The 18,381-nt window shown below is 40.0% G+C and overlaps 3 protein-coding genes and 1 pseudogene across 3 annotated transcripts; 1 reads left to right on the forward strand and 3 right to left on the reverse strand.

Moving 5' to 3' along the window:
- Positions 1-920: 920 nt before the first annotated feature.
- On the reverse strand, positions 921-6,003 carry LOC144651905 (ras-related protein Rab-38-like). Its single transcript, XM_078511973.1, has 2 exons — positions 3,947-6,003; positions 921-1,087 (listed from the first exon to the last, which is right to left on the reverse strand). Exon 1 carries the CDS (start codon positions 5,735-5,737, stop codon positions 5,039-5,041), a length of 699 nt encoding a protein of 232 aa, XP_078368099.1. The 5' UTR covers positions 5,738-6,003; the 3' UTR covers positions 921-1,087; positions 3,947-5,038.
- Positions 6,004-9,324: 3,321 nt separating this feature from the next.
- On the reverse strand, positions 9,325-10,458 carry LOC144652041 (uncharacterized; annotated as a pseudogene).
- Positions 10,459-10,924: 466 nt separating this feature from the next.
- Positions 10,925-11,599, reverse strand: LOC144652711 (ras-related protein Rab-38-like). Its single transcript, XM_078512760.1, has one exon. It carries the CDS (start codon positions 11,451-11,453, stop codon positions 11,058-11,060), a length of 396 nt encoding a protein of 131 aa, XP_078368886.1. The 5' UTR covers positions 11,454-11,599; the 3' UTR covers positions 10,925-11,057.
- Positions 11,600-13,075: 1,476 nt separating this feature from the next.
- Positions 13,076-18,375, forward strand: LOC144651722 (E3 ubiquitin-protein ligase TRIM45-like). The gene is made up of 3 exons (XM_078511687.1): positions 13,076-13,103; positions 14,418-14,643; positions 16,231-18,375. Exons 2-3 carry the CDS (start codon positions 14,464-14,466, stop codon positions 17,596-17,598), a joined length of 1,548 nt encoding a protein of 515 aa, XP_078367813.1. The 5' UTR covers positions 13,076-13,103; positions 14,418-14,463; the 3' UTR covers positions 17,599-18,375.
- The last annotated feature ends 6 nt before the right edge of the window (positions 18,376-18,381 follow it).

Raw genomic sequence — 18,381 nt, forward strand, 5'->3', positions numbered from 1 at the left:
TGCGACCAAAACTGACCGTTGCTTGTGGTCAAATAGCAAATGTTCTGAGTTGTATAGCTCAACGACCATTGTGCCACTTGATCATGGCTTGTGATCAAATAACAAACTTTCGGAGTTATGTAGCTCGGTGGCTGTTGAGCCACTTGATCATTACTTGTGATCAGAACACGGCGTTATCGAGTGATGAGGCTCGCATTTGCGTTTAACATTTGCACGGTGTAGACGACATCAGAGCAGATGACGCGATCGAATACAACCGAACCATTGTTCAGTCAGATGAAGCGATCGAATACAACCGAACCATTGTTCAGTCGAGTAAATGCGGCACCGGAAGCATTCTTTTGTATCAGACGTGACCAAATCACGTCGTGCACAGAGTTCTGTCCAGACTTCGATAAATGAGACCCACAATAATTATGATAGTAAGCTTTATATATATGAGATATGAAAGAGATGTCCGTGTTGTAGCTGGAAAGAATGGCGATAGGAGTATTCTGTTGCTATGATCTCTACAAATGCTGAGAAATCTCAGGCTGTGAAAAAATCAAAAAGCAACAAGAAAGAAATACAGAAGTAGACTAAAAAAAAAATACTGAAACATAATTTCCCAAGCTCCTCACTTATTAAAAATTTGTGTAGCAATTACAAGAAATGGTTTATTTTGTGTAACTCTGGACATTTTTACAGTAAATATGTTTTTTTTCATAAACAAACAGAAAGAGAGTTCACAGTTTATTCGCAATCAATGTTGTTAAATTATTCTTACAAACATTTCACCTTCCTCTTTTGTCCCATCACCAACAAATTGTACAAGAAAAAGGGGAAATCTCAGTCAACACCAAAAACTACCCCTCCTTTCAAGCCTTACTCGAACGCATTCCCCTAATCGCTGATTACTACTAGTATATGATTTCCTAGGTACAAAGTACAATTCTTAAGTAAATAAGTCCACGTATACAACAAAAGAAGTTAACATATTCTTTTCAACTGTCAGTTATCTAGATTGACTGATAAGCAGCATGATGCAATACAATCTTACTTATGAAAGAAGCTGATGCAATATATGAATATGAAACAAACAAATTATCTTAAGTCCGTGGTGTAATTCACAAGGACAGAATGCCAAACCAAAAATCCAAGTAAATCACACGGGGTAGAGAAGTGCGTGACGTAAACGAACTCGACAAGAAATTCTGACTACGACAATAACAGAGTTTAATTGACAGAGTTCAATGTTCCATACAGGTTCAAATTGAGAGCGATACAAAGATGATTGATTCAAACCATGTGCTAGTGTTGTTGAAATGATTGCCGTAAACCGTATGTCGGTTCGAACTGAAATATAATAGCGAAATAGAACTAACGTGACTAATAAATCTAAGCATACAAGCTAAACAATTCGCGAAATATATAATTATAGCTAACATTGTCCGAATGAAGAAACGTAACATAATCTGCGCATATACTAATCTTATAGAAAGCTAACAGACGATAAAGTCTTATATGACGGCTAATTTTGGATAGGAGTTTATGACAATTAACCTTATAATAAGATAAAACTTAGCCTAGCGAGATAGTTTCTTTATGGTTCGAGTATAATATGCCAACTAACTAACTCGATATAAACGGTATAGAAGCTATCCTGATAGTCGAGAAAAACGAAACTTAACGAAAAACAAATAACAAGGAAAACTAAGGATAAGCCTAAAAATCGAAGGTTCTTCGAGCAACCTCATGGTAATTCGATGAATGAAGTGCCGACCTCCGCATTTTTTCTAAATAAGTGTCCAATAAAGTAAAGCAATCTCACTTTGCTTTATTTTTCCACGTGAGTTGCGTCATTGATGGCTCGTGCTCGCAGGGGTCGTAGCGCTATTCAGTTTTCACAACCAAAATATTTACCGGTTAGTGTATTACCTTTGATCCTTTTAAGCATTAAGTAAATTTGTTTTGTGAATATGTTTACTTTTCTGTCAGCACGTATAGCGTTATTTTTGAGCAGCGGAAAAAATTTGAGAGAAAAGATACGCCCGAACACTTCGTGTATCTGCTCGACTCAAAAAGATGAATCAAAGTCTCTTCGAGATACCGACTTTTTTTGCATGAAGTATGAGTCGAAGGTTTATCATGTGCATTGTTCTTCGAACTTATCCTTACAGTTGCTTTGAAGTTTAGTTTAACAATTTCCTATCTTCACGGAGGAAATGCAGCCATATAATTTTGTCAAAAATGGCTCGTCCGCACCGGGTATTTATACACATATTCCTCAACATTACACAAATAAACAGTGCAAATTTCACCGAGATCTGACAATTCTATACTTTAAAATTTCAAGGACCTTTCGAGACAGTCGATTACGGCAGCGAAATTAGCAAATGAAACAACAAAATATGCGTTCGACGCTTTGTTTTTGCGACGAAAAAGCACGAAAAAAAAAAAAAATACGGATATTTCCGACTACAGTCGGAGAAAAGATTGCGCATATAATTGCGGCGTAAACAAATCGATACACTCAAGCTGCGTTTTGTCTAGGCTCTGCGAGGGTCGGATATCAAGACAGCTTCTTCGTGGGCTTAAGAAGGATTAAACAAAAGCCATATATACAGTGAATGCTTTCGAATTATATTTGAAGATGAAATACGAAAGAATTTTGCTGTCTTTGACTGAAATTCCACTCGAACTGCGTCGATACGATCGCATGTTGTAAAGCCGATTCATGCAACATTGCTGTCAACGAGAGGTCACGCCCCTAACGACCTAGGCGGATGACGAAATAGAATGGCGCCCGTGCGACCAAATTTGGCCTAATTTTTAACCGCTCCTAAGATAAAAGAAGCCCCCATCTCTTGCATTTGTTTTAACTTCAAAAATATAATTGAAAAGAGCGAGTTTTTTTTGGTATGGTTTATTTTTGACGTTTGTAATTTTTTAAACGATGTAAGTGCTAGTGATTATTTATTCGTGTTTTAGCGTTAGTTACGCAATCCATTGTTTGTGCGACGCTTTTTAAAGATCGCCTTTCAGACACACGTGCGTTGAGATAAGAAAGCTGGCATGTCACTTTTAAAATTGTTATATAACGTTTGTAAATGTGACAAGTCACGTTTTTTGTACGAGATCGCAAGTGATCACCCACAGCTGAAAGTAATCCCTTGAGAAATTTAAACAGTCCCTTGAGAAATTAAAAAAATCCCTTGAGAGTTTATAAGAATGTGAAATTTTCCCTAACATAACTGTTATTCTCTTACTTTCGCTTGTAAACAAGCATAAAAGTCGAAAAAACGGATGACGTGACACGAGGTGACGTGACACGAAACAAAAACGTGCCGTGGATGTTGTGTTGACTAAAAAACGTCACAAGGCGAGCGTAATAATTTTTTATAACAGTTTAAGCGTAACTATATGTAGTTCATAGCGCGAATTCCGTATTTTATCACAAAAATATTTAAGTGTAACCTTTGATCCTTTTTAGCATTAAGTAAATTTGTTTTGTGAATATGTTTACTTTTCTGCCAGCACGTATAACGTTATTTTTAGCAGCGAATAAAATTTGAGAGAAAGATGCGCGTTTCTGCACGACTCAAAAAGATCAAGAACGGATGACGTGACACGAAGATGATGTGACGCGAAACAAAAACGTGCATGAATGTTGTGTTCACTAAAACGCGTCTTTGAATGTTTTCTTACGTGAATGGGTCATTGATAGCCTATGCTCTGAGCCTTCGTTGAGCGAATTCTATTCTCTTTTATCACCGAGAAACACGTGCGCAAAACCTGCGGTTATGACGATTTTCCTACATCGGACATAGCAGCCTAGGGCTGGTCTACCACAGTAAATAAAATAAGTAACACGCGGTATAGGTATGATAGAAAGGATAATTCGATAACATTTAAATTAAAGTAAGTTCCTGTGATAAGATGTGGAGTAAACGTCACGTTTCAAAACCAACACGTGGATGTACAAGTACAAAGTTCAACATGACTAAGCGAAAATACAAGTACAAAGTCCATTATGACTAATTTGAATTCGACAAGAGCTTATTGAAATCAGAAGGCTACTGTTGGCTTTTCAACATTTTTTCTCAGTAACAACCACTTCCATATATCGGTAAAACGAGTACATGTGGCTATTAAAATATAACTAGCAGTAACCAATAGTTAGGAAGTGCGGGCGGCCATGTTTTTAGCGCGATTGAGGATAGCGTGGGACAAGCGAGGGAGACGCGCGGGGCTGCGGTTTCCTGCTGTTGATGCGTATTTCAGTTCCTTCTAAGATGTATTTGATGGTATTCCGGCTTATGCGAATTTGCGCCCTAGAAATTTTAATTATATAAAAAATATGTTTATGAAATGTATTCTTATTATTATTAGTTGTTGTTGTTGGTAATATTATTACTCGTACTATGATTTTTGTGCGGATTACACAAAGTGTGTAGAGAAGATTAGAGAAGATTGAAAATATTTACAAATCACGGCGGCGTAAGACAGCGTAAAATCGCTTACAATACTGCAGAATTCCTAGGACAAAATGAACACAAGCAACGCTTTCAAGGATTTCCTTTACTTTAAATGTTAATAAACATACTCCTTTGTATTTTCTGAATCATTGTAGTAAGCTTAACTTTCTAAATCTATAAACACAACTCAAAACAAAGCGGCTAAATAAACAACTGAAGCAAGTCCCGATAAAAGATGGATGTCAGATAACAACAAATGCGTGTTAAATCTGTTTGGCTTCAAAAGCCTAAAATTCCGGACTAAAGATAGAAAATGGGAGAAACTGCTGCCCCCGCTGCTAATGTACCCAGTTTGACTAAAAGTTCTTCTTCCCTACCCCAAGCAGGGTACTGTTAAAGCTCCATGAGCTAAACAAGAACTGAGCATGAAAAACCCAAGTGATTTTATTTTACACGAATGGAGTTTTTTAAAAAAAAGATATCAATGAATTGCTTTCAGCGCTTGCTCACTTAAAGTTGTTTTAAATTTACACACTCAAATGTCATACTGACTCCTTGTTCAAAGTTTTCTCTCCTTCGGTTTATTCGCTCTGTAAGATCTCGTCAAGAAGGCAATTCACAGCTCGTCCAAAAACGCTTTTTTCACCGGATTCCCAGTCGCGTGACTTGATCTCAAAATGGTCCACAAAGCCGTGATCTTTACAGAACTGATCCAATGCTTCCTCGCTCTCAAATATCTTCTCAGGTCCAATCCACTGAAGCGGTTCCTTAGCAACATTATCTGTGACAAGAACGCATGGAATCGATGGCTGGTACTTTCTAATGCCTTGCATCCATTTTTTAGCTCCTTCTAATGACGACGGATTACGTGTTCCCCAGAAAACTATGGCACCAAGACTGTTTTTATAGTAAACCTTGGTCATGTTTGGAAAGCCGCGTTCCTGCTCGGTCATTTCCCAGAATTGAAGTCTGATCAACAATGGCTCGTCATCTTCGTTCTTCAGCCTTCTTACTATTTTTAAATGAAAATCTACAAATATTAGCGGTCGCCAATATTCCTCTTCTGGACGATAGATTTGACAGTAATCATTGATAAACATGCCTTTGCGATGCAATCCTAACATGTCCCCAGCGCAAATAATTTTCACCAAACAATCCCCGTCGCTCGTTTCTCCTTTAGACGCGACGTTTGTTTTAAACGTTTTCATCTCCACTTCCATTCCTAGAGTCCTTAAACGATTGTCATTGACTTCCCCTGGCAATTCATACTTTGTAGCCATTGAGAAAAAATGCGAATCGAAAGAGATGTGTACTTCAATTTTTGTGCAATTTTTGTTCTTTGAGCAACCCGGGGGGAGGGTATTGGGAAATGTTTGGGTGGAGTGCTCCGCTGCGGTCTAGATCAACAATGAAACCCCTACCCTCAAATTTGTTTACCTCATCTCAGTCTGGAAGTGAACAGGCTATTCATTTTCACCGAATTCCCAGTCGCGTGACTTGATCTCAAAATGGTCCACAAAGCCGTGATCTTTACAGAACTGATCCAGTGCTAGCCTCCAGGGGGGTCTGGTAGCATGTCCCCCCAGAATATTTTGAAATCTAGAGGCCCGGAAATGCTATTTTCAGCATTGTGCACGTCAATATTTCAAACTCGATGGAGTGTAAAATAACAGGTCGTCTATTGATATTCCATTTATCAAATCCCGAACGCTTGTTAAGGAAATATTTTTCAACGACGGGATTATTTTGACTACATATAATACTAGGTCACTAGGATATATTGAGGCCACTTACTTACTCATTCACTACAGGACTATTCGTAAAGCAAACTTGACAATTGCATCATCCTCGGGTGGAGGCCTTGAAATAGATTGACAATTTCGTCCAGATCGACAGGTGTATCATACTTAATATGCTTGAGAAAGATGGGAGAGCCCATTCTCTTAACAATGTAATACTTTCCCGATACTTTTACCGGTTTCGTGCAGGTTAATTTAAAAGCTGCAACATTCAAAGTTTGTTTTTCATTCCCCCACTATTTGCCAAAAGCTGAAAATCAACAATTGTGTTTTCATTCCTCCATTATCAGCCCGGCACAGTTATCAGATTTGATAACCACGGCCAAAACAAACCATTAGCCAATCAATCTCCAAGTTTGAGTTCATGTGACATGTTCTCATGGCAACAGTTCTCATTTTAATATGGCGGCCATTTCAAGAAAGCTTGTTTATACGGCTCTCAGTTAAATGCGATTCAAATTGTACACTAAATTAAAGATAAAAAGTCTAGATTTGAATTTCCTCTTGGCCGCATGTATTTACGTTTAAATTCTTGTCGAAAATAACCGACAAAGCATATTTAGATTAGGTCATCGAACGCGCGCGGTCTTAGATCTTAGGTCTTAGGTTTCCGGACATCCGGAGTTTATTAGCTTTTATTGTATTCCCCTTGCTTGTAAAATAGTATTTCTCCAAATTTGTTGAGACTTTTGAATTTGTCCAAGTGTACTGGTACACCAACAAAACCGTGAATGCCTTTATTTGAAGCAATTTCATCACCAACGCTGCTAATATTTATTAACTAAGACAAGAACGAAACCGATACAAAGGTAGAGAAATAAAAGATGCGTTGTAGTAAATAATAAAGATGGTAAATTTTTTTTTTTTTTAAGCACGGTAATTAATAATAAAGATAAGATGTTCTACATGACACGAGCATGGGACAAAGAAAAATTCTGAGTCCCCGACGGGAATCGAACCCATGGCCTCCCAGAATACCGGTTGGGCGCTCTAACCAACTGAGCTACGTGAGACTCGTTGTGAGCTAGGCCATTTTACTAGGTTGATATGTGACACGCGTCCTGCATACTGCTAGGATCAGCAATGTCGAATTCATCAAGTTTTGTAGTAAATAATAAAGATGGTAAATTTTAAGCACGGTAATTAATAATAAAGATAAGATGTTCTACATGACACGAGCATGGGACAAAGAAAAGATGCGTTGTTTATTGAGTTCATACTCAGAACTTCTTCGTCTCAGTGCCTTCGGCGGTCAGTTGCTTCGATGATCTGTTGAATAAAGAAATATTTGGGTTAATAAGCGTGACAAGATGAAAGAGAAAAAATATACCGTCTACCGCAGTCACGCGCTTCGAATTTACATAACAATTGTTCGGAGCCGATATGTTGAAGATTGAAAAGTAGATGTGTATTACTCGCTCTGAAAGCGTGTTGCGCGAAGAATAAGTTGAATAGATCCGTTACTCGTTCTGTAAGCGGATTGCACGAAGGATATATGTTGAACAGATGTGTAAAAATGCGCAACTGACTTAAAATTGACGGCAAAGAATATAAACATACCTGGAATGAACTGTCATCCTCGAGCGATCTCTTCAAATCGTCAAACAAATACCCGCACAACTCACCACCGACGCTCGCCATTTTATGCACTTTTGAAGTTCATCTTTCTCTCAAGGTCATCGCGTAGAACTATGGGTAGAACACACGAACACAACCGAAAAATAGACGAACAAACGACATATCCTCCGAAATCTCACCGAGTTGCGAAATGGCGCCATGTTGTGACGTCACGAGGTTATCAAATCTGATAACTGTGCGGGACTGATTATTGACCTCCAAAGGGGGTTCGTTCGAACCCCTCGAACCCCCCCTCCTATGCGCCTGGCTAAAGAGATTGTTGAGGACAATATTGGGAGATGAACAAAACGAGAGAAAAGATTTGTACTTCCGGCTTTGTCAGACGCTCGTAATCTTTGTATCATACCTCAGTTTAGAATGTTCGCCTTGCCTTGTTGGCCTCGTTCAAGCCAATTGTAAATGCTTGAAAGTCTAATGCTATCTCAGCTCAAGTCTTTTGATGGAAGGAGAACCTTTTGCAGTCGCAAAATTAGCTCAGTTTCTTTCAGCCCGATTCCTGTTTGTTCACTTCAGACAGTCATTCTTTTAGCATATGACCACCACGCAGGGGATGGGGGCTGGTCAATTTCAACTGCTCAGGCCTGTGAACTAATTGTCACACCTGCCAACGGAGAAGGAGTTGTCGACACAATTGCTGTGCCTAAAATATGCGTATTTCTTGCATGCTACTTTCTTTGCCGGAACACTTCTTGGTACCTTTTAGCAGTAAAGCTCAATTCAAGCCAGGCCTACAAAAAAAAGAATGTGGTACCCATCGTCTTTAATGTCATTATTTAGAGAGAAAGGGCGGGGGAGGGCTGGAGCGAATAGAGGGAGTCTATGTTCAAATTCTTTTGACCCTTTCCTTCTATGAAGCACATTTTTCGCTGACTCTCCCCTTCTTACCCACTCACTTCCTTACACCTCCCTAATATGCGTGCATAAATTTATGCGCTCCCCTTTTCCTGCGTAAAAATCATTGACCCTCTCCCTATTTGCACCAGCCCAGCCCTCCCCACCCTTTAAATAATGACTGGTCAATACTTTCCAGGGGAGCTTTCATTGTGTCTCTGGGTATGAAGAAGGGGTTTTCGTTTGGAGAAGGGATAAAAACTCGATGATCTGCAGCGCAGCGAATTAAACCAAACACTGACTTGATTGAATAAGTATACTAGCGAATTGCTTCATTGATTTTATTGAGTCAAGTATGGTTTGCTTGATGGAAGCGCTACATCTCAATTTTCGTCCCCAGATCACATCTTCGCAGTTTGTTCAAAAACGCTTTTGCATTTCGGATTGCGAAACAAGACCGCACCAAAAGTAACAAACATCCGCAGGCTACCCCAGAACGTGACTAAATCAGAACTGATCCAGTGCTATCATGTTTTCAAATATCTATCAGCTAACTTGTCGCTGTCACAAATGAGTCACATCACCCGTTTACACACGATTTATTTTTTGTTTGATCCGTTTTGAAAAATCTCGTCAAGAAGGCAATTCACAGCTTGTCCAAAAACACTTTTTTCACCGGATTCCCAGTCGCGTCACTTGATCTCAAAATGGTCCACAAAGCCGTGATCTTTACAGAACTGATCCAGTGCTACCTCGCTCTCAAATATCTTCCCAGGTCCAATCCACTGAAGAGGTTCCTTAGCTACATTATCCGTGACAAGAACACATGGAATTGATGGCTTAAAATCTCTTATGTTTTGTAGCCATTTTATAGCCCCATCCAGAGAGGATGGATTACGTGTTTCCCAGAAAACTAACGCACCAAGCCTGAATTGAGAGTAAATCGCACCCGTGGTTAGATTTTCGGCTTTTTCGAAGATTTGCAGGTGGAGCTTTATTAAGAATGAGTTCCCAGTGTCGTTTCTCTGACATTTTATTGTTTTAAAGAAAAAATTTTTTGGAGGCCGGTTTCCCGTTGAAGGCCATGAAGACTTGACTTGCAGATAGTCTTCAATAAACACCCCTTTGGATTCTTCTCCGGCGTCAGGAAAGTCCCCAACACAAATTATTTTCACTAAATATGTCGGCAGAAATCTGTGGCTCGTTTCTCCTTCATGTGCGAAGATTGTTTTAAACGTCTTCCTGCCGCCGTTGCTTGGTTCTCGTTCAGGGACGACGATTGTGTTCAATGTCTTTCTACTGTCTCGATTCCTGCTCAGGACTGTCGTTTATTTTAAAAGTTTTCATCTCCACCTCCATTCCTAGAGTTTCTTCTTCAGGAATGACGTTCATTTTAAACGTTTTCATCTCCACTTCCATTCCTAGAGTCCTTAAACGATTCTCATTGACTTCCTCTGGCAATTCATACTTTGTAGCCATCGAAGAAAGAGACGATCGAAAGAGAAGATCTATACTTCCGGCTTTAGGTGCTCGCCTCTTTCAATCACCGATTGAGAACAGATTTAATGTTCAGTGTTCACCTGATCGACCAGATAAATTGTGTGAAAGGCAGTAGAACGTGGAAAATACTCGCTCTCTAGTCGTTTGACGAGGTCTGAGGTTTTTTGGCAGATGCACAACAGCTCGATTTCCTTGATGAAAGTCCCAAGTTGTTCAATTGATTTTTGAGTACATGTTGTGCGTGACTATCTGCTTAATGCTTAACGGGATCGGGCGTAAGCCTGTAATAAGGACAGATCGGCGTTTTCCCTATTGTGTTACTTTTCGGTTGCGTGACAGAACAGCAAAGAAAATTCTGTCTTCGTCCATTGGCTGGTTCATGTCAGAAAACCAAAGTTATAATTAACTGAATTCCTATTTACTTGGCCGGGAAACTTCATTGAAGCTTTAGTTTGAGGCCTACAAAACTATAATCTAAAAATCTTTCAGGGGGATCTCCTTTCAAATTTTCTGGCGGGTTTCCTCACGATTGTATGGTAGTTCCAATTCCCTCGGGTTGTTATGCACGCGTCTCAGACGGCACCCCATGCCAGAGCTAGAGAAGGTCCCGCCCCCACCTCCCCAAATCCGACCGGAAAAAGAAGTCAAATCCATCTCAAAGGACACTGCAAAAGCTTTCTGAACTAAACAAAAACAAAATAAGGTTTAAGCTTGAATTTTATTAGAAAACATAATTACTTTATTACATCAGTTGATTTGTTCAATAAACTGCTTTGCTCTCTAATTTTCACACTTTTAGTCACTGAAATGTCACACGGTGTTGTTGTAGGCGTTACATCCAAGTTTTCTCTTCTTTTCGTTCGTTTTGTAAGATCTCATCAAGAAGGCAGTTCACAGCTTTTCCAAAAACGCTGTTTTCACCAGATTCCCAGTCGCGTGACTTGATCTCAAAATGGTCCACAAAGCCGTGATCTTTACAGAACTGATCCAGTGCCACCTCGCTCTCAAATATCTTCCCGGGTCCAACCCAGTTCAGTGAATTCACGCACGATTCTGCGATATTATCCGTGACTAGGACACAAGGTATTGGAAGCGATACCTCTTCTTTGATCTTTTTCCTCCACTGCACCGCTCCATCAAGCGAAGAAGGGTTATGAGGTCCCCAAAACACCAAAGCTCCTTGGCTGTGTTTGAAGTACACTTTAGTCATAGCTGAAAATCGCTCCATCTCAGAAATTTCACACAGCTGTAATACTATAGAATAGCTGCTTTTCAAGTGACCCCGACGTTTCCATTCCACTTTATTTAAATAGAAATCGATACAGGTGAATGAATGACTTCTAAACGTAGGCTTGATCCCAAGATAATCCTTTATCAAGATCCCCTTCGATCTAACTCCTCCTGTGTAATCGCCCACACAGATTATTTTTAACGGGTTCCGATCCGTGGTCTCTTCCAAGGATTCTTCTTGTGATAGCGAGCGAAAGTTCGAATTAAATGTTTTAAGTTTCAAAGACGTCTCTATAGTCGATTTCCGCCCGTCTGTTTCCTCCTGACCTGTGGTGCCCCTGTGGCTTCCTCAGCCATTGCATTTACTTGTATTGCACAATCACCTGCACAATGTCTGCGCGGAACTATTTTCTTTTACCGTAACTCTTCTCAGGTTTTATCAGTTCAAGAGTAGCTTCGCCAGGTGATTTTCAATGTCTTGTTAAGATTTTTTCACAAGCTGCTATCCAGAATTAAATGGTTTTCTGTTTCTTTGAATGTTGTTTTTAAACTTCACAAAGTCGTTTTTATCTAGTTGGTACTAGCCTGCACGTAATCGCGTTGTAACAAGATACTGAGGGAAAATATAGTGACCCTATAAATAAAAGCACTGACATGACATTTTAGTGGTGATTTTAAAGAGGCTGCTTGACATTAATTAAAGGCATAGAAAGTGGAGAGAGAAATAACTAATGGGAAATAAAGAAATGAGATAAAGAAAGAGAGAAAGAAAGAGAGAGAGGAAGCAAAGAAAGAGAGAGAAAAAGAGGAGAATCTAAATGGAACACGCAATTTATACTGTAATGAAATATCATATCGCGTTCCTTTCCTTCCCCTCAGTCGACCCGTTCCTTTTCTAGCAGCCCTTGCCACGCCCTGACCCCACTTAAGATTGGAATCATAGTTAGCTACTAACTTTGGTGGGAGGAGAGCCATCCCGCGGGGGGGGGGGGAAGGTATGGGGGAGGAAAATCTATTCCGCAGCACAGACTTCCCACCTCTCTTTCGCTCCTCCCCCTCCACCGCCCCTGGCGGTCATTACAATGAGCAAGATACCTTATTATCAGGGAAATTAACGATACATGTTATTAACGCGAATATTCAAAAATTCGCGTTAATTAGCGTAAGTTTTGTTCGCGTTGTTAAAAGGCCTCGGTATATTCCTATAATAAGGTAAATCATGGTCCACAATTTTACCATCCTCATCAACGAGAATGGAAAGAAAAGGGGAGAGGGCCTGAAACGTAGTTGTCGACCTCCTCTTGACGCGCGCCCAGGTATGTCTCCTTCACCTGTCTCACACGTTTCTTCTGCACGAAAAAAAGATTGCGTGACCAGCCCAAAGAGTGTCTGCAGAGATCTATACCATAGATTGGATCGACTTGCCTGAACTTCGGCAGCGTCCTCTAGTCGCATACAGGGGACAAATAAAATTCAGGCTAGAATTGGACATTTCAGTACTAGGTACGCGCGTGGGAGCGCGAGGTGAGCTGGTGAGCCCGCGCCCTTTTAACCGTGCCGCCGCGCGTGACCGACATGCGCATTGTCAATTTTCGCTTCTGTTTAACTTCTGTGTAAATGGTTTTGAAGCATTTCAAGGAATTTCAAGGTCGGTAAGGTATAAAGTTGTTTTAATGTAACTATTTCCTCTAATCCTATTCTCAGATAGCTTTTAATTTAGGCGCCGGTAGCTGGCATCGTTATACCGTATGTCGAAAGGCGTTTAATTAGGAACGTGGAGTGCGAAGGAACGAAAAATCTGTCTGGATATTTTAAGCTTATACAGCGAATTTTTGGGTTTACCTCGGTGTAAGAACCTGTGATATTTTCTTTGTTTTGGAGCTTTTGTTTTTCTGTTCTGTATTGTTTTTGACGCTCTTTGTTGCTTTGTTCGTTCTTTGTTTTACGTCACCGGTGAGTTTCACAGGTTCTTACATCGAGGATGAGCCTTATTTTATGCACCTATCAATGTAAATCCCGCGGGGGGGGGGGGGGGAGTGCGGGCCAGGGGTGGGGATTTGACAGAAAAGTAAAAATTGCAGTCAAGTTCCCGAGGGTGGGAAAATTTTTTTTGTTCAAATGTACCTAAGAAGACCCACCCAGGGGCAGAATTCTAAAACAAACTAACAAGTACTTTCTACATACCTTTATTTTCTGTCAATCCTACCGTTTCGGTATTCATATTAAAAACAATAAAAGGTCACGGATGTCTTAGATTTCCCCCAGGATTCCTAATCCAAATGTACTTGAAAGTAAAATATTCTTAAAATCGCTATTTTATGACTAAATGGCGTTAAAAGTGGCAGATAAATGCCGATGAAAAACTCAGAATCGTACCTTGCAATGAAGCATATGATTTCCAAAGCCACGAGAAGGAAGAACTTGGTAATCGCGTCTGAAGATTGGATCCAGGCGCTTCCCGGTCAAAGTCAAATGTCCCAACCCCCGGGACGCGACTCGCAGTCAAATGCCCGACAGAGGGGATCGTTCTTGTTGTCAAATCCTGTGCCTTTGCCCGCACTCCCCCCCGCGGGATTTACATTGATAGGTGCATTAGTTGAAGTTTCAAGAAATTGCAGACCCGGGTGCTGTGCAGATTATGGAGGTTGTCGTTCTCTCAAGTTGTAGGCTGTCATGATTGTTTATTTAGTGCGTCCTATTTTAGAATATGCCGCCCCTGTCTGGCAGAACTTTCCTGACTTTTTATTTAAAAATTTTGAGAGAGCAGAAAGAGACTTTTTTTTTTTTTTTTTCTCCCTCCCCCCGCTCCGCTCCCCTCCTTTTGGCGCCGCCTTTTTCCGGGTTTTTTAACTTTTTTTTTTTTTTTTTCTTGGGGGAGTTATAACCACCCTCCAATTTTTTTTTTTTTTTTTTTTTTTTTTTTTTTTTTTTTTTTATTATTATTATTTATTTTAATTCCTAGGTTAACTTTATGATCACTCCTTTTCAACCCTCACCGTAAAATTACAATGGCTTCAGTCACACCAGAGGAGATTGACAGTCACTTGTCTTGTGCTATCTGTCTGGAAGAATTTAAAGAACCAAAAGTACTAGCATGTCTGCACACCTACTGTAAAGAGTGCCTAGTGAAATTGACAATAACACAGGGAGCTGTGATAACTTGCCCAGAGTGCAGGCAGGATACCAAAGTGAGTAAACAAATTATTCTTTTACTTTTAAGGTTACAGCCCAGGTTGCATTCTGTTTATATGCCACGCCAAAGGTATGCCAAGTTTTTTTATAGGTCTACGCCAAGGTCCTTCTTTATTCATACATAAAAAAGTCAATCTGTACTCAAATTTAAACAGGGTCTGGAAGGGTATTTTTGGGATCCGGGATTTGACCAAAATACAGTGCGGGATTCAGGAAAACGCAAGATATCTTGACGGGATTCGGAATTTGACTGCTCTCCGGGAAGTGGGATTAACCGAAATTTAAGCACGGGATGCGGGATTTTTAACCTTTCTGTCAAGAAATCGGGAAGTCGTCACGACACAAATGGACGTTCAAGCAGCAAACGCGAATCAACCAGGCGAGCTCGCAGTGTCTCATAATTTTCAGATAAGACGCAGTCGACACCGTTCCTGTAAGCTTGAAAGTTAATCTTCCGTTTCTTCTCCATGCATGTTTTTTTATGTACTGTTTTTTTTGGAAGGGGGTGTGGGGGGGGGGGGGGGGGAAAGAAAAACGGGATTCGGGTTAGCCATTTAAAAAAATGCAGGATGCGGGATTTTCGTAAAAAAGGAGCGGGAATGCGGGATCAGGATTTGTTTAAAGGTGCCAACTTCGATCGTTTGGCAGTATGCTGCGTAATTCAGCGTAACCTACGTAAAATGCAGCCTGGGTCACACCACAGGTAGCCTAAGCTCAAAATGTGAGTGTCAACGCTGTTGCATAACCTTCCAAATATAAGGATTTGTATGGGGGAAATAACGATTGTTTCTATAACCTATGAAAATGAAGAGATTTAAATAAAAATTGGTTTACCTTTCTTTAGTTGAGTGTTTCTTATATCTAGAGCCGATTTATGGCCATTCTACAGGTTTTAGTGGAACTGGTTAGCCTCTCTCTATGTTAGGATATATAGAGAACAAACCGGCAACATTTCAAGCTTGGGCTACCTGTGGTTACAGTAGTGTGTACAAAGAATGAGAAAGAGGGAGTTGGAGGAAGGGGAGTGAATGGGGGGGGGGGGGAGGGGTTAAGGGGGAGATAATGTCAGCGGGATTTCTTGAGATTGAGATAGTATTATTCAATGACATAAAAACAACAGCTTATAATCTGTATGAATTTGCAACCTACAGCAAGACAAACCCTTAAACACATGTGTTTCTGAATGCGTGTAATAGAAATAATTATTTAAAAGATTCTAATTAGCCTTTATATTGTAACAAAGGTAAATGGTTCTTTTTAAATTAAAATATTACAAGTAATGATCTCATCTTTTTTCCCCCGCTGTTTTAAGTGATGTAGTGTAATGTTTATTGTAAGTAGTTTAATGTGTAATGTATATTGTAATTAGTTTTAATCTTATGTGAACGTGTAAAGTGTTGTAAAAAATAAGCAGATTGCTAAAAAAATAAAAAATTACAAAAAAAAAAAAAAAAAAAGACAAACCCTTAGGGTGGATACATCTATGCGATACATTCTCAATGCTGTTACAGTATCAACCTGTGTTCATGCTGATTACTGTCAATAACCTCCAACTGATGATTTATTTATTTGTCTCTTGTTAGATTGTGGATGGAGATGTCAACAAGCTGCAGACAAATTTCTGGGTTAACAATTTTTTGACTTTACGGAATGCACAGCAGAGCACTTCTTCAGGGAAACCGTTGATCTGTGAACACTGTCACAGTTGTGATCCTGCTGTTTCACGTTGCACTAGCTGCTGTGTTTTCATGTGCAAGTTTTGTGTTACTGCACATAAAAGAATCAATGCAACCAAGGATCACCAGATTTTGTCCTTAGCGGAAGTCGAGAAGCTTGGTTCGAAGGCCCTAAAAAAGCCAGCTTTGTGCACCAAACATAGCGAAGAAACTCTTAAATTGTTTTGCCAAACATGCCAGAAAGCAATTTGCAGAGACTGCATCATTGTGGATCACCGGGATCATACATACAACTTTGTTTCTGAGGTTGCTGACAAAGAAAGAAAAATTATTCAAAATGTTCTTCGAGAAACAAAAACCAAAGAACGTTCAGTAAATGATGGTTTGAAAGCAGTGCAATCAATGGAAGTTTGTGTTCGTATCAAGGCTGCCAAAATAAATAAAGAGGTTGACACTTTTTTTGACAGTCAAGTGAAGGAATTGGAGAAGTCGCGAGCAAACTTAAAGAATGAAGTTACCAGGCAAGAGCAAGGAAAACTCACACAGCTTAATAGCCAAAGGGAAAGGCTCTCCTCATTTCAAGCACAGTTGAAAAGTGGTATTAACTTTTGCGATCAAGCTATAGCAGATGGGGATGCTATGGCATTGTTGTCTGTGAAGAAACAAGTTATGCAACGACTTTCCCAGCTAAATGCATCACAATACGATTGCCAGCCCTGTCAGAATGACTATCTCAAGTTACAAGTGTGTAAAACAATAAGAGACATTGGGACAATGGCTGTACTTCATCATGTCGCAATAGACCCAGCTAAGTGTATTCTCAGCATGGTAGGCGGGGAGAAAGGAGTTTTATATCAGACCTTAGCTGGACAAACTGTTGATTTCTTGCTCACTGTAGATCATAAAGGAGCTGCAGAAATTGTGGGTAGCTACACTGTCAGTGCCATTGTTAAATACCAAAAGCAAGGCATGAGAGAAACACAAGAAGAAAGCCTTCCAGTATGTGACAATGGTGATGGGTCACATAGCTTTTCTTTTCGTCCTGAGGATGCTGGGCAAGCCAGACTGTCAGTGATGGTTGAAGGACAGGACATACGTGGAAGTCCCTTTGTATGGCAAGTGAAGGATAAAGAATCAGGGTTCAAAGTGCAGGGCAAGAAGATGAAAATGTCGCGCTCTGCTGCCAGTCAAGATACCACTGTTGACAGAAAAGGGATGCAGTGCTGGAAACTGAAGTTAGTTTCTTATAGTGCAAGCGCGAGAATCCCTCGCTAGAAATTGGAGTCCAAACTAGCACAACTTTAGGACGTAAATCTTTTGGTGGTTCAAGTTTAAGCTTTGGAAACAGAGAGAAGTGGTCCTGGCAGTATGACCCATCAACACAGAGATCTTCTCGTTCAGATGGCCAGAAACCTTCAATTATTTCTGTACAAAATGGTGACGTCTTCACAGTTTTCCTCAACCATGAAACCAAGAAACTCATCATCTACAATGTTCGCAGCAAGCAATGTGAGATTTTTACAGGTGTTGAAGGGGAATTGGTTCCTCTTTATAGTCCTGATCCCGCTGGCATGTTTGATCTGTATGGAAACACCTCCTACCTTACCCTTGATGTTTAAAAGTTAAACATACCAGGGAAAGATGAAGATGACATTATGAAACCGGTATAGTTATAAATCATATATTTGAACTGCAGATGAAGAAATATACCGGTATATATGATTTCAAATATTCATAATTTCACCTTCATCTTTCCAGGACTCCATCTTTCCCAGGTATATTACTAACAAATTTAATGACCAGCTCCCAGCTGACTTGTTAGCTCAATTGGTTGAAGCACTGCACCGGTATCGCAGAGGTAGGGTTCGAGTCCTGGCAAGCCTGCTTTTTTCAGGCTTTTTTTTGCAACTGCTTAAGTTGTGTTCATAACTGCGAGAATCCTCTCTTCGTTTATTCTTCATCCACTGTTCAAATATATGATTTCATATATCCATAATTTCATCAGTCAGCAGACTATTTTTTTAAAGCCATGTAAAGTGTGAAGCTAAGGGCTCTGGG

Source organism: Oculina patagonica, chromosome 4 (assembly GCF_052425735.1).
Source record: "Oculina patagonica isolate OP01 chromosome 4, crgOcupat, whole genome shotgun sequence".
NCBI lineage: Eukaryota > Metazoa > Cnidaria > Anthozoa > Scleractinia > Oculinidae > Oculina > Oculina patagonica.